The 17,365-nt window shown below is 40.4% G+C and overlaps 1 protein-coding gene across 1 annotated transcript in view; it reads right to left on the reverse strand.

The window, feature by feature from the left end:
- Positions 1-12,586, reverse strand: part of LOC121377508 (acid phosphatase type 7-like) — a 29,971-nt gene extending 17,385 nt beyond the window's left edge. Inside the window, exons 1-3 of the mRNA XM_041505522.1 lie at positions 12,460-12,586; positions 7,052-7,255; positions 3,993-4,172 (exon numbers count right to left, since the gene is read on the reverse strand). Of these exons, the coding sequence (XP_041361456.1) occupies positions 3,993-4,172; positions 7,052-7,255; positions 12,460-12,550 (475 nt within the window). The 5' untranslated portion in view covers positions 12,551-12,586. The remainder of the gene's footprint in view (positions 1-3,992; positions 4,173-7,051; positions 7,256-12,459) is intronic.
- Positions 12,587-17,365: the final 4,779 nt, after the last annotated feature.

Here is a 17,365-nt window from a genome sequence, read left to right on the forward strand (position 1 = left end):
AATTCTCCAGCTTAGTGCTTTGGAAAAGTGTTGCCTTATACAGGTATAATGTTATAAAATAGTGTATTTCCAGAGGCGGATCGGGGGGGGGGGGGGGGAGGGCAGGGGCTCGAGCCCCCCTAAATTTTGCGATAGTTATAATTTTATTATATATTAATTTTCAATCGTTTACGATCCCCCTCCAAACCTCCCCCAAAGTTCCCATGGCATTCCACCTCATGTCACTGGGGCCCCCCTAAATGGATTTTCTGGATCCGCCACTGATTTCAGAATACTGTATCCGACGCTATATATATAACTGTCGTGTGTTATTCTTTATTTCTTACACCCCCGTAAAGAGACTCACTTTGTGTACAGATTATAAATCAAATGGAAATGAAATAGTTTTATTTTAACGACGCACTCAACACACTTTATTTACGGTTATATGGCGTCGGGTATATGGTTTAAGGACCACACAGATATTGAGGGAGGAAACCTGCTGTCGCCACTTCATGGGCTACTCTTTTTGATAAGCAGCATGTGATCTTTTATATGCACCATCCCATAGACAGGATATCACATACCAGTCGTGGTGCATGGCTGAAGTGAGAAATAGCCCAATGGAATTATGATTGACTTTAGAACTAAAATAAATATATACTCTGTCAAAAAAGAAACGCATAGGTGAAATATTCATGGAATTATCTCTTTAATACAAAGTGGCATAATTTCGTTATTTATGATCGTATCACAGTCAAATTTGACATGTATATGTGACAATCTTCTTGCTAGGGACTGACGGCGCTGAAATCAGTCCCTTGTGTGGTCACCAGCAGCAGCAATCATTGCGTGACATCTCCTTGGCATAGACTGAATGAGTCTCTGAATCCAGGCACGTGGAATCTTAGCCCATTCTTCCTGCAGTGCACGTGACAGTTGCGGAAGCGTCTGAGGCTCCGGGTCATGCTGGCGTACACGTCTGTCTAGTTCGTCCCATAGATGTTCAATGGGGTTGAGATCTGGCGTTCTTGATGGCCATGGCAGCACATTAATTTTCTCATTCTGTAGGAAATCCATTGTTACACGTGCCGTATGCGGCCTGGCATTTTCCTGCTGAAAGAGTTCTCTCTGTCGATCCAAAATGGGAAGCATGTGACGGCGAAAAATTTCACCCCAGTAGCGTATAGCTGTCAGGTTGCCTTGTACGAACACAAGTTCACTTCTGCCGGTGTAGAGATGGCTCCCCACATCATGACACTCCCTCCACCGAATCTGTCAACTTGGGCGACGCAGTTGTTGGCAAAACCTTCATTGCGACATCTGTAAACATGTTGTCGTCGTCGTCGTATGTTCATATACATACCATTTGCGACACACAATAGCCGATATGTAATTTTGTGCTGGGTGTCGTTAAACAAAACAAAAATTAAATAGTGGGCCTTTACAATTTTGATGCGCATCTCTAATTAATATAATTAAATAAAGAAAATTCTACTCATTACATTTGGTCGCTAAATAGATCGGGTGGTCAAAAAAGAAATAGATAAGATCGGTGGCCTGACTCGAGATGGGGGGGGGGGGGGGGGGGTATCGTTCGAATATTTATATAATTTGGAGCATTTTAGAAGGACAGTCCAAAAATAAATGAGAGAAAGAAGAGAGGATCGGACTATTTAATAATATTTAAAAAAAAGAAAGAAAGTAATTTCAACAAACTTTTGAACGAAGGTCTAAAAAATTAAAGTCCGTGAGTGGCCTCGTTAAGGCCGTTACGGTGCACAGCTTGTAGGGACGAGATGGGTTGCATCCCGTCAAGAAAACCCCTAGATTGACAGTCGATAGACGTTGAAGGTGTAGTGCTGTGCTGAAATACAGATCTTGAGAAGCCGGATCCGTCTGAACGAGAGAGAGAATCAGACTAGGGCATAGTCCAGTCGTCATGGGTTGGTATAGTGGTGCGGACGGGCCCGACTCAGAAGGATACGAGATGGTATCACGATAAAACAAAGTAAAGTCTCGAAAAAAGTGGTAGAGGCCGACCCCGCTTCCTATTTCTTCTTAGAGTGGGGCGGTCAATCTTCCAGTGCTGTTAGGACAGGCTCCGACATGTAGAGACTAAACGCGAACAACCGTGGCGTTCTGCAGAATGGCCGTCATACGAGTCACGAAAACACAAGTCAACATAGTCAGACGGATAAATGACGTGGAGGCGAGGAATCTCGCTAAAAAAGAATCCAATCTGGTGGTGCAGACTGTCGAAACGAGAAGCGTTCCAGCGTTCAATCAGTTCCAATGGCCGCATACATCCCAGTAGAAAACTTCACTTCGCTGATAAAAACAACAAAGTGAAGGATCCCCAAGTCGAGCCGCGAAAGCACGTGCAGTGTGCACAAGCAAAACAAACACGTCTTACCGCGAGGAGCTCCAGACTGGGAATGCGGCCTATTGCAATGTTTCGATTCGGCAGGCTTAGTCTTGGCATCTTGTAACTCGTCTACTTCGAAATGGAAATGAGGCATCATTGCGAGCATCGCAGCTTTAAATACCCAACTCTACCCCAATCTTTTCCCCGAGTTTCACGTGCATTCGCTAAAATCTTACCATTTCACAACGTGCGTTAAATTTGTTTTAGGGTGCATTTTGGGCATGCTGTCCCATTCCAGAAATATTAACAAACATGGTCATTCAGCAACATTGTAAAAAACCCCACGATATTTGGTAAAAGCAAACACTTTTCTTCTTTCCCTATCACCTATGCGTTTCTTTTTTTGACAGAGTATATACTATCAGACATATTTAAAAAGTTGGAGATAACTTTTGAGAGTTGATTACTCCGCGGTGATGATCCGGTTATAACAGCCATAGCATCCAGTAAAAAGACGACCGAAATTGACTGTTCTGTGACGTGTAAGTTAAAGGAACAGATCCTAATATTTAAACACTACAGCACGTTTCACTATTAGAGCCGTTTATGATCACTGAAATCAAACATTACTTATAGTTTATTCTTTAGATTATTTATTTCAAGTGTTTCTTGTCATCCTGGTGTTTGTAGTAGCAAAAATTGCATTTTTCATATTTTTAAAACACGCACGTTGAGAAGTAGCGGTTTATTGATTCGAGTTCTAGTCTATGTTTAAGGATATTTCCTGTTTTAACGTCACAGACTCTTCTTTCACTCTACTGTAACTTTATCCAAATGAGTTACAGGTTTGTAAATTAACTAAACTTAGTGTCCATTTAATACGGGTTAAAAATAGGGATTGCGTCTTTAACCTAAAACTGATTACGATGTGACGGGTAAGTTAACTGCCGCGTGAGTGCCGTAAATAGGTTTAATTTATTTTAACCTTTTTTTCTTTTCTTTTTTTTAGGGTATGTAAAAAACAGAATACTATGTTCATGTCCATTAGATACCATTTATCTTACAACTCGTTGTTTAGAAACGTATCCAACTCGTTTTCGCTCGTTTAGATACTCGTTGTAAGAACGGACACTCGTGGAGTATTCTCTATATCTACTGTACGGCAAGTTTCAAACTTATCTTCCTTTCACCTTTTTTTCAGACTTTACGTGCTTCTACAACTTGACAGCAAACACAACCGCCCACATAATTACCTCCCCTGGGTACCCAAGTGGTATCTAATGGCCGCTCGTGTTGTATTCTCTATATCATACATATGTGCGGGATACGTTTCCTAAACAACTCATAAGATAACTGGTATCTAACGGCCACTGCTGTAGTATTTTCTATATCATACCTATGTGCGGGATACGTTTTCAAAACAACTCGTAAGATAACTGGTATCTAACGGCCACTCGTGTAGTATTCTCTGTATCATACCTATGTGCAGGATACGTTTCCTAAACAACTCGTAAGATAACTGGTATCTAACGGCCACTCGTGTAATATTCTCTGTATCATACATATGTGCAGGATACCTTCCCTAAACATCCCGTAAGATATCTAGTATCTAACGGCCACTCGTGTAGTATTGTTTATATCATACCTATGTGCAGGACTGCGTCGTACAGGTCGAGTTCTTGCTGTAGACGAGGCAGGGACTGCGCGTTCACCTTGCCCATGTCTCCGAACATCACCAGCCGTGGACTCCACGCACTGCCTTCCTTCATCGTGCTGAACCACATCATGTCGCTCCATATTCCTTCTGACCCGGAACATTTGTAATCTACAGCGGAAAATCGAAAGTAAACAAAATAACATGCCGAAAAATACACTTGCATACAATATGGATGCCTCAATAGCTCAAAAGGTATCGTGGCAAGTCTGCAACGTTGCGGGCGATTCGGTGCCATAGGTTCGAGTCCCAGCAACGGCCCTAGACAATTTGTGAGGTCAGAAAGGATTTAATTATTCCCTGCGCCAGTCCGTTAATATCTATGTATGTAACAGTCAACCTCGACATACATACAATATATAGATATTCATACATCAATACGTACTATCCAGTGCCAGGTCTGCCCACTGTTTCGTGTACGTAAGCGGGATCGACCGCGTAACTTGTAGACCCCATGCATATGGTTGAGTTAAAGAGCATCCTTTTTTATGGATGCCTCAATAGCTCAAAAAGTATCGTGACAAGTCTGCAAAGTTGCGGACGATTCGGTGCCATAGATTCGAGTCCCAGCAACAACACGAGACAATTTGTGTCGCCAGAAAGGATTTAATTATCCCCTGCGCCAGTGCTACTCTTAGACTATCAACTGTTACGACGGAGTTGGTCAGGGATATGTAATATCTAATGCTACGTTTAGACTATCAATTGTCACGACGGAGTTAGTCAGGGATATGTAATATCTAGTACTAGGTTTAGTCTATCAACTGCCACGACGGAGTTAGTCAGGGATATGTAATATCCAATACTAGGGTTAGAATATCAACTGTCACGGCGGAGTTACTCAGGGATATGTAATATCTAACGTCAGGCTTAGACTATCAATTGTCACGACGGAGTTAGTCAGGGATATGTAATATCTAATATTAGACTTAGACTATCAACTTTCACGACGGAGTTAGTCAGGGATATGTAATATCTAATGCTTGGTTTATACTATCAACTGACACGATGGAGTTAGTCAGGGATATGTAATATCTAATGCTACGTTTAGACTATCAACTGTCACGACGGAGTTAGTCAGGGATATGTAATATCTAATGCTACGTTTAGACTATTAACTGTCACGACGGAGTTAATCAGGGACATGTAATATCTAATGCTTGGTTTATACTATCAACTGACACGACGGAGTTAATCAGGGATATGTAATATCTAATGCTACGTTTAGACTATCGACTGTCACGACGGAGTTAGTCAGGGACATGTAATATCTAATACTAGATTTAGACTATCGACTGTCATGACGGAGTTAGTCAGTGATATGTAATATCTAATACTAGGTTTAGACTATCGACTGTCATGACGGAGTTAGTGATATGTAATATCTAATGCTAGGCTTAGACTATCGACTGTCACGACGGAGTTAGTCAGGGATATGTAATATCTAATGTTAGTCTTAAACTATCACCTGCCACGACGGAGTTAGTCAGGGATATGTAATATATAATGCTAGGTTTAGACTGTCGACTGTCACGACGGAGTTAGTCAGGGATATGTAATATATAATGCTAGGTTTAGACTGTCGACTGTCACGACGGAGTTAGTCAGGGATATGTAATATCTAATGCTACGTTTAGACTATCGACTGTCACGACGGAGTTAGTCAGGGACATGTAATATCTAATGCTTGGTTTATACTATCAACTGACACGACGGAGTTAGTCAGGGACATGTAATATCTAATACTAATTTTAGACTATCAACTGTCACGACGGAGTTAGTCAGGGATATGTAATATCTAATGCTAGGTTTAGAAATGTTTTATTTAACGACGCACTCAACACATTTTATGTACAGTTATGGCGTCATACATATGGTTAAGGACTACACAGATATTGAGAGAAAAAACCCGCCGTCGCCACTTTATGGGCTAATCTTTTTGATTAGCAGCAAGGGATCTTTATATGCACTATCCCACAGACAGGATAGTACATACCACGGCCTTTGTTACACCAGTTGTGGAGCACTGTATGAACGAGAAATAGCCTAATGGGTCCTCCGACGGGGATCGATCCTAGACTGACCGCGCATCAAGCGAACGTTTTACACTGGGTTACGTCCCGCCCCTAATGTAAGGAGCTCTAGTCTATTTTTAGATCGTGTTTGCCCGTTTCAACGTCACACACGTTTGCTTCACTTTATTACATTACTTTATTCAAATGTGTCACAGGTTTGAAGCTTGACAAAACTAATGTCAGTTATTTTTAAGAGCGCATTACGTCAGTTCTCCTTGAACGAACTAGGTGCAGATCGTCTACGTGTACGTAAGGAATAATTCAGATGTATTCGTTTTCACCGGCCTCGGTTGTGTCGTGGTTAAGCCATCGGACAAAAGGCTGGTAGGTACATGGTTCGCAGCCCGGTACCGGCTCCCACCCAGAGCGAGTTTTAACAACTCAGTGGGTAGGTGTAAGACCACTACACCTTCTTCTCTCTCACTAACCACTAATCAACTAACAACTAACCCACTGTCCTGGACAGACAGCCCAGATAGCTGAGGTGAGTGCTCAGGACAGCGTGCTTGAACCTTAATTGGATATAAGCACGAAAACAAGTTGAAATAAAATGAATGAATGCATTCTTTTCCACCGGCCTCGGTGGTGTTGTGGTTAAGCCATCGGCTGGTAGGTACAGGGTTCGCAGCCCGGTACCGGCTCCCACCCAGACGAGTTTTAACGACTCAATGGGTAGGTGCATTCTTTTCTTTTAATTGGCACCTGCTCCATAATGCAATCTTTTCCCCGCCCTTGCCGCCCCAATAAAATGTTACCCCATGTGCTTATTTTGTTCAGTGGCGATTCTAAGGGGGGGGGGGGGACACGGGATAATCCGACGAATCCCTTCGGGAACGTTTGAGGCCTTTACCCACATGTCATTGGGGCCCCCCTAAATGAATTTTCTGGATCCACCATTGTTGTTTCTCCACTTACAGTATTTTGTGCCCGGCGTCAAGCCCGTGATGAGGGTTCGGTGGATGTACTGGGTGTGGTGCGCACTCCCCCCGTCCACGAACTTCGTGCTGTAGCCAGTGAACGTCTTGGGTGTCCCGAACGCCGGGTTGTCGCTGACGGAAACTTGAGAGTTCGGAATCTCGCTCGATGTACTCCAAGTCACCATCATTTGATCCGGGCTGCCTGGAATATTAAATACAATTCTTACACACCCGGGCTGCCTGGAATATTAAATACAATTCTTACACATCCGGGCTGCCTGGAATATTAAATACAATTCTTACACACCCGGGCTGCCTAGAATATTAAATACAATTCTTACACACCCGGGCTGCCTGAAATATTAAATACAATTCTTACACACCCGGGCTGCCTAGAATATTAAATACAATTCTTACACATCCGGGCTGCCTGGAATATTAAATACAATTCTTACACACCCGGGCTGCCTAGAATATTAAATACAATTCTTACACACCCGGGCTGCCTGGAATATTAAATACAATTCTTACACACCCGGGCTGCCTGGAATATTAAATACAATTCTTACACATCCGGGCTGCCTGGAATATTAAATACAATTCTTACACACCCGGGCTGCCTGGAATATTAAATACAATTCTTACACACCCGGGCTGCCTGGAATATTAAATACAATTCTTACACACCCGGGCTGCCTGGAATATTAAATACAATTCTTACACACCCGGGCTGCCTGGAATATTAAATACAATTCGTACACACCCGGGCTGCCTGGAATATTAAATACAATTCTTACACACCCGGGCTGCCTGCAATATTAAATACAATTCTTACACACCCGGGCTGCCTGGAATATTAAATACAATTCTTACACACCCGTTGGTGAGAACAGCATTCGTTATTTTTGATAACGCATACTTGTTTACATGTGTACGTATGTTAACAATGTCAAGACATACGACTGGCTGCTCCTAGGTGATGACCAGGTTTCCAATGCCATACATCCAATGAAACAACAGCACGATCGAAATCGATTACACTGTGACGTTTAGTTAATATGATAATTATTTGTCTATGACGCGTAAGTGCAAGGGCTGCAAATAGAATTAAAACGTGGCTTTTGAGGATATGTAAGAAATAGAATAATACATTCGTGTCCGTTATATACCATTTATCTCACAACTCGTTGTATAAAAACGTATCAAACTCGCTTTTGCTCAATAGATACGTTTTAAAACAACTCGTTGTGAGATAAATAGTATCTAACGGCCACTCATGTATTATTCTCTATTAAAGGGACATTCCTGAGATTGCTGAATTGTAAGATGTTTCTGACTAATAAAATATTTCTATGATTAAACTTCCATATTAAATATATCAGAATATATATTAGAATATCAGTGTCTGAATATTCAATGTGTTTCTGGTCGTCTTAATATTTGTAAGAAGCCCAAACTGGATTTTGTCTTCAGATAATTTCCTATGCAGGAAAAAAACATATTTTAGGGAAAAAATGAAATGTAAATTAATACAAATATTAGAACGATCAGCCACAGGTTTAATATACAGTCACTAATATTTTATGCAGAAAAATATATTTGATATGTAATTACAATCGTTAACACGTCTCTGTTAGTCGATAACATCTTAAAACCTGCAGCAAACTCAGGAATGTCCCTTTAACATAACCGTACGAGACAGGGGAACAAGACCTCAAATTTGGGCAAACCTAAGACCTTTTTACCATGTATTTCCATCATTCTACACTCAAAATTAGTTGTAATCCATATAAAAATGCGCAGTGATTCGTTTGCAACCCTATATAGCTGTTTGGTAGTAATGTTATATGAATAAATGTTGTTATCCAGAGTCGGGCATTTTCGTTTAATTCGGGCAAAAACCAGCCCCCCCCCCGCCCCCCCCCCATCAAAAATGAACGCCGATGCAGATGGAGGGGGAGGGGAGGGGGACATTCCCTAGGCCATAGATGGTGGGTGTAATATCTACCCTCACCCTTCTCCGTCTGCAGAAAATGTTATGAGAAATAGCCCAATAGGCCCACTTTCGGGGATCGATCCCAGACCGACCGCGCACCAGGCGAGCGCTTTATCGCTGGGCTACGTCCCCTATTACTAATGAAATATTGGAGCAACGACGTCAGTCTTACAGAAGCGTATTAGTGCCATCACACACAATAAAATAATTCTATTTCCCAACATTTAAACTTGGAAAAATCAACTTTCAATTTGGAAAAATCAACTTTAATCTAGGAAAAATCAACTTTATTCTTAGAAAGATCAACATATAACATTGGAAAGATCAACTTTAATCTTGAAAAAATCAACTTTAATTTTGGAAAAATCAACAACCTTTAATACATTGAATAACAATAGAAAGAAATATTACATTATTGTAACAGGGACACATACCTTTAATATATTAATTAACAAACTATGTGTAGATACAAATATCACACAGTATTGTAGTAGGACCCCGTACTTTTAATATATTAATTAACAAATTTTAGATAGAAATATCACATAGTATTGTCATACGACCACATGCCTTTAATATATGTATTGTTATAGGACAACGTACCTTTAATATATTACTTAACAAAGTTTAGAAAGAAATATCACACAGTATTGAAGTAGGACCACGTACCTTTAATGTATTAATTAACAATATTAATATATTAAAGGTACGTGGCCCTGATATAATATTGTGATATTGTAATTTAAACTTATTTTATTAATTAATATATTAAAGGTATGTGGTCCAATTACAATTACCGTATGTGATATTTTTATCTAAACTTAATTTGTTAATTAATGTATTCAAATGGTGTACTATTTATATCTAAACTTAGTTTGTTAATTAACTGGGTCTAGCCAGTAGATTTAACAGCATTGCGTGGATTCCCATGTCCAGGAGACATTTCATCTATAAATAACAATTTAAATATCGACCAATTACACTTCGCCATTTATAGCATTATTCGGAAGCATACACATTCTAAAAATATCGGGCGAGACTATTTATGCAATAGGCAAACTTGTTGGTCTATTTCAACATTGGAAAAACAGGGGGAAAAGTGCAATAATAAACTCTGGATTGTATACTAGTATAAACAGATTTTATTGTTATACCATCACGGGTTTTGTTTTGTCGTGAAAAGAATTTTATATAATTTTATATTGAAATTAGTTTCCGACATACTTCATAATTCACCCGAATCATTTTGTATACCCTCGGCATAATCCCGAATGTTTTCAAATTCTTTTCAAATCACTGGCATGATTTTGCAAGTAAGGTTTAGATTGGTCCAATGAAAGGTCAACTGGACATGAGCTCCAACGGACTGCTATTAGATCCACATGTAATAGTGGATCTAATTTTAATTATATTGATATTAATGTAACATGTATTATTAAAACACTGATATTTCTATCTAAAACTTGGTTTGTTAATCAATATATTAAATGTTGTTGATTTTTCCAAATTTAAAGTTGATTTTTCCAAGATTATATGTTCATCTTTCCAAAATTAAATTGAGTTTTTCAAGATTAAAGTTGATTTTTGCAAGTTTAAAGTTGATTTTTCCAAGTTTAAATGTTGTAAAATATAATTATTTTATTCTGTGTAGTGATACTAATATGCTTCCGTACAATCTATCTTCATTCATTCTTTCAAGGAACTGGGTAATGCCCTCATCAAATCAAACTTCCAAATAACTGTCCAGTACTGTCCCCAAAATAGTATGACGAAGGACAAAGTAGAGTGTGCAGGTCATAATATATAACACAAAATGATTACTATGTACATAAAAGAACAGGCAGTTAAAGTGGATTTCCATATATAAGTACGTCATCCGTCGTACGTCATCCGTCATTTTGTCGTCTGACATGCGACATTTTGTAAGAGTGTTATTAACTTCTTCAGAATCACGTTGATAACCTTCATTTTGTAATTTAGCACGTGTGTGTAAGTGTGTGTGTGTGTAAGTATGTGTGTGTGTATGTGTGTGTGTGTATATATGTGTGTGTGTATGTGTGAGTGTGTGTGTATGTGTATGTGTGTGTGTGTGTGTATGTGTGAGTGAGTGTGTGTGTGTGTGTGTGTCTGTGTGTGCGTGTCTGTGTGTGTGTGTGTGTGTGTGTGTGTGTGTGTGTGTGTGTGTTAGTGTGTGGGGAGGAGGTGGGTCTGGTTTTTCCCCCGTTAGGTTCAATGCAACTTTAAGGATGAAGTTTGAATTGTGTTTTTAATTTGTTATTTGTCAACGTCGGAAAATAACAACCTGTTTAAATCTTTTCCACTGGTATTTGAAAGTTTCGAGAATACCACAAACGTTTATGTCATTTATTTATTTAAAGGCGTCGTTCAACAGTTATTACGTAACTTTTCAGTGGGGGGGGGGGGGGGGAATATCATCGATAGCGTTGCACTTGAAACATTATTAGAGTACGTGGTGTGTTTATCAAGACTTTCACAACCTTTTCAAAACAAATATCATGTTTATTAAATCAGCCACTGCTAAATCGAGGTCTTCAACAGATGATTTTCCATTTAGTATTTATTACCAAAGTATAAAGGAAGGAAATGTTTTATTTAACGACGCACTCAACACATTTTATTTACGGTTATATGGCGTCAGACATATTGTTAAGGACTACACAGGTATTGAGAGAGGAAACCCGCTGTCGCCTCTTCATGGGCTACTCTTTTCGATTAGCAGCAAGGGATCTTTTATATGCACCATCCCTCAGACAGGATAGTACATACCACGGCCTTTGTTACACCAGTTATGGAACACTGGCTGGAACGAGAAATAGCCCAATGGGTCCACCGACAGGGATCAATCCTAGACCGACCGCGCATCAAGTGGACGCTTTACCACTGGGCTACGAGCCGCCCCTACACAAGTATAAATGCAAACATAAAGCGCAATAATATGAGTCAAATTACGCCTTAATGAATGGGAAAGCGGGAGGGTGGGGGTTGTTAATGGAAGGAAGGAAGGAAATGGTTTATTTAACAACGCACTCACCACATTTTATTTACGGTTATATGGCGTCAGACATGTGGTTAAGGAGCACACATATATTGAGAAAGGAAACCCGCTGTCGCCACTTCATGGGCTACTCTTTTCGATTAGCAGCGAGGGATCTTTTATATGCCTTTGTTACACTAGTTGTGGCGCACTGGCTGGGATGAGAAATAGCCCAATGGGCCTACCGACGATGATCGATCCTAGATCGATCGCGCACCAGACGAGCGTTTTACCACTGAGCTACGTTATGTAATTTTGTGCGTTACGTTATTATTGAATCGTTTTATGTTTATTGGAACTTTTAAATATTGCACCTAGCCCATTATTTGCTAATGACAAAAACCAAAGTACGTACGCCCATATGACAGGTGTATTTGTTCCGGCTTGACATCAGGATCGGCATAAATAAAACCAAATAAAAGCATCAGAGTTACTGTAGGAATCATTTTTCAATACTGGAAGTATTAGACTGATCAGTTCTGTTCGTTTCAGCGTTTTCACGCGTTCCAGTTTTTAAAAGTGCGCTCAAGATAAGACAGGACAGCTGTATAGGATCTCATGGCAAAGCATTGGTCTTTTATTAGATAACAGGACTTTTTTCCCCTTTCTGTTTTCCTTATTTAGCTTATATTATCAGTACCTCGATGCTGATTTAGCAATTGCAGTGACCTGATACAATCAACAATGGAGCTACGTAATTAGAATGGCGTCGTCAATAGAATGATGTCATCAACGATAATTCGGATATTTCCGTCAAACCCATAAGAAACGGACACCACAAACCCCACCCCAATCAAAAAGAGGCAAGTTAGAGATTAACGTCGCAAATGTGTTGTGTGGTCTTTTGGGTGTTTGTTTTTTTGTGGGTTTTTTACTGTTTACATATTTATCTACTTTTAGTTTTTTAATGTTCCTTGAAAATTAAAGTTTGTTTTGTTTAACGATACTACTATCTAAAGTAGAATGATATATTCAGACACACAGACAGACATATATTTTAGTTAAACTTCGTTTTCTTTAACGACACCACTAGAGCACATTGACACCTTGATTTATTAATCATTGACCATTGGATGTCAAACATTGAGTAATTTTGACATACAGTGTTAGAGAGGAAACCCGCTACCTTTTTTTCAGTAGCAAGGCATCTTTCATAGACAGTATAGCACATACCACAGCCTTAGTTGTACCAGTCGTGATGCACAGGCTGGAGCGGAAATTAGCCGAATTGGCCTACTGACGGGGATCAATCCCAAACCGACCACACCTCAAGCGAGTGCTTTATCACTGAGCTACAGCGTTGCCCCGATATAAAGTTTATATATATAACTTAAATAAAAATTGACTGTGTCAAAATTACCATATGTTTGACATCCAATAACCGATGATTAAAAAAATCTGTTAGCTACACATTGTAATGTATGACCACCAAAAAAGAAAGAAAAAGAAGAAGCTAAAACACGACGCAGGAATTGTACAATAGGGCATGAGTTCCACCTGTCTTATGTGTACAGAACCGTGTTGATATTTTGTGGTTACTCAAAGTTTAGAGTGACATTTTGCTGCTAGTTTGATCCTAAATTAAATGCCAGAGTAAGATGATACCAAAGTTCCTAAATGTTTCATATCACTTTTATCTTAAAGTGTTATGCTAGAGTCTGACTACCAACTGCCAGCAGAAAGTTGGCCAACTTTCTGCCATCACGACTTCTACGACTGTTCATTAGTTGTTAACTTGAGCGCACCCGTCTAAGTCTGGAGTTAAGGAAATTACAACGCAACCGTCGAGTTGCCAAACTTTCTGCTGGCAGTTGACAGTCTGAGCCTAGCATTAGTTGTTAATCTGAGCGCTCTAACAACTCGATTCTCGTCGTATAACCCATTAGTTGTTAATCTGAGCCCTCTTGCAACTCGATTCTCGTCGTATAACCCATTAGTTGTTAATCTGAGCGCTCTTGCAACTCGATTCTCGTCGTTAGTTGTTAATCTGAGCGCTCTTGCAACTCGATTCTCGTCGTATAACCCATTAGTTGTTAATCTGAGCGCTCTTGCAACTCGATTCTCGTCGTATAACCCATTAGTTGTTAATCTGAGCGCTCTTGCATTTCGATTCTCGTCGTATAACCCATTAGTTGTTAATCTGAGCGCTCTAACAACTCGATTCTCGTCGTATAACCCATTAGTTGTTAATCTGAGCCCTCTTGCAACTCGATTCTCGTCGTATAACCCATTAGTTGTTAATCTGAGCGCTCTTGCATTTCGATTCTCGTCGTATAACCCATTAGTTGTTAATCTGAGCGCTCTTGCATTTCGATTCTCGTCGTATAACCCATTAGTTGTTAATCTGAGCGCTCTTGCATTTCGATTCTCGTCGTATAACCCATTAGTTGTTAATCTGAGCGCTCTTGCAACTCGATTCTCGTCGTATAACCCATTAGTTGTTAATCTGAGCGCTCTTGCAATTCGATTCTCGTCGTATAACCCATTAGTTGTTAATCTGAGCGCTCTTGCAACTCGATTCTCGTCGTATAACCCATTAGTTGTTAATCTGAGCGCTCTTGCATTTCGATTCTCGTCGTATAACCCATTAGTTGTTAATCTGAGCGCTCTTGCATTTCGATTCTCGTCGTATAACCCATTAGTTGTTAATCTGAGCGCTCTTACAACTCGATTCTCGTCGTATAACCCATTAGTTGTTAATCTGAGCGCTCTTGCATTTCGATTCTCGTCCTATAACCCATTAGTTGTTAATCTGAGCGCTCTTACAACTCGATTCTCGTCGTATAACCCATTAGTTGTTAATCTGAGCGCTCTTGCATTTCGATTCTCGTCGTATAACCCATTAGTTGTTAATCTGAGCGCTCTTGCATTTCGATTCTCGTCGTATAACCCATTAGTTGTTAATCTGAGCGCTCTTACAACTCGATTCTCGTCGTATAACCCATTAGTTGTTAATCTGAGCGCTCTTGCATTTCGATTCTCGTCGTATAACCCATTAGTTGTTAATCTGAGCGCTCTTACAACTCGATTCTCGTCGTATAACCCATTAGTTGTTAATCTGGGCGCACTTACAACTCGATTCTCGTCCTATAACCCATTAGTTGTTAATCTGAGCGCTCTTGCATTTCGATTCTCGTCCTATAACCCATTAGTTGTTAATCTGAGCGCTCTTACAACTCGATTCTCGTCGTATAACCCATTAGTTGTTAATCTGAGCGCTCTTGCATTTCGATTCTCGTCCTATAACCCATTAGTTGTTAATCTGAGCGCTCTTACAACTCGATTCTCGTCGTATAACCCATTAGTTGTTAATCTGAGCGCTCTTGCATTTCGATTCTCGTCCTATAACCCATTAGTTGTTAATCTGAGCGCTCTTGCATTTCGATTCTCGTCCTATAACCCATTAGTTGTTAATCTGAGCGCTCTTGCATTTCGATTCTCGTGCTATAACCCATTAGTTGTTAATCTGAGCGCTCTTACAACTCGATTCTCGTCGTATAACCCATTAGTTGTTAATCTGAGCGCTCTTGCATTTCGATTCTCGTCGTATAACCCATTAGTTGTTAATCTGAGCGCTCTTGCATTTCGATTCTCGTCCTATAACCCATTAGTTGTTAATCTGAGCGCTCTTGCATTTCGATTCTCGTCCTATAACCCATTAGTTGTTAATCTGAGCGCTCTTACAACTCGATTCTCGTCGTATAACCCATTAGTTGTTAATCTGAGCGCTCTTACAACTCGATTCTCGTCGTATAACCCATTAGTTGTTAATCTGAGCGCTCTTGGATTTCGATTCTCGTCCTATAACCCATTAGTTGTTAATCTGAGTGCTCTTACAACTAGATTCTCGTCGTATAACCCATTAGTTGTTAATCTGGGCGCACCCGTTGTTAGTCTGGAAATTACAACGCAACCGTCGAGTTGGCCAACTTTCTGCTGGCAGTTGGTAGTTCAAGCCTAGCATTACTTAAAGAATTTTATTTCATATATAGTTGTAAATTGTCACCCTGCCCCCCCAAAAAAAAACAACAAAAAAAAAAACAAAAAACAAACAAGAAAAAACAACAAGAACCAGACATATACAGTTTGCTGTCTATGTTACATCTGAATACAGGATAGATAGTTGTTTTTATGGCTTATCAGAAGCTGTTGATTAATCCAGACCCGTGGAACGATATCTCGAGGTTTGGGGGGGGGGGGGGGGGGGGGAGGGGGGTACAATCTCCAGTGGGAAGGGACATAAGCCACATTTTTATATTTATTTATATACAGCAAGACAAAAAAACAACAAGAGTTCATCCTTAATTTTCAGTTCCTATGTCCCTAATAACGGACATGTTGACATTGTGGTTTTTTGTACTATGAACTGTATGACTCGAATCGTAACCTGTGAAGCCGGTAATCGTAACGACTTGGGGCGAGACGTAGCCCAGTGGTAGAGCGCTCGCTTGATGCGCGCTCGGTTTAGGATCGATCCCCGTCGGTGGACCTATTGGGCTATTTCTCGTTCCAGCCAGTGCATCACGACTGGTATATCAAAGGCCCTGGTATGTGCTATCCTATCTGTACGTTGGTGCATATAAAAGATCCCTTGATGTGCTGTCAGTTTGGGATCGATCCCCGTCAGTGGGCCCATTGGGCTATTTTTCGCTCCAGCCTGTGCACCACAACTGTAATATATTAAAGGCCGTTGTATGTGCTATCCTGTCTGTGGGATGGTGCATATAAAAGACCCCTTGCTGTTGATCGAAAAAGTGTAACCCATGAAGTGGCGACAGCGGATTCCCTCTCTCAATATCTGTGTTGTCCGTAACCATATGTCTGCCGCGATATAACCGTAAATAAAATGTGTTGAGTGCGTCGTTAAATAAAACATTTCCTTCCTTAGGGTTATTTTCGCCCCAGCTATCGGTCCACAACTGTTGTAACAAAAGTCGTGGTGTGTATTACCCTGTCTGCGGGATAGTGCTGCCAATCGAAAACGAGTAATCCATTGCGTGGCGGCAGTGGGTTTTCATAACTCATTATCAGTGTGGTCCTTAACCATATGTGACATGTCCGACGCCATATAATCGTAATTAAAATATGTTCACTGCGTTGTTAAATAAAACATTTCTTCCTTTCTTGAACTGGCGGATGATAATATGTCAGAGTGGGGTTGAGTTCAGTGTCGGCAGAGCGCTCGCTTGAGGTGTTTGCATCGTAGGATCGAACCACCTCAATAAACCTGTTCCCTGATTAGGGTTTTATCCCGCCCCAAC

This window comes from Gigantopelta aegis, chromosome 7, assembly GCF_016097555.1.
Source record: "Gigantopelta aegis isolate Gae_Host chromosome 7, Gae_host_genome, whole genome shotgun sequence".
Taxonomy (NCBI): Eukaryota; Metazoa; Mollusca; class Gastropoda; order Neomphalida; family Peltospiridae; genus Gigantopelta; species Gigantopelta aegis.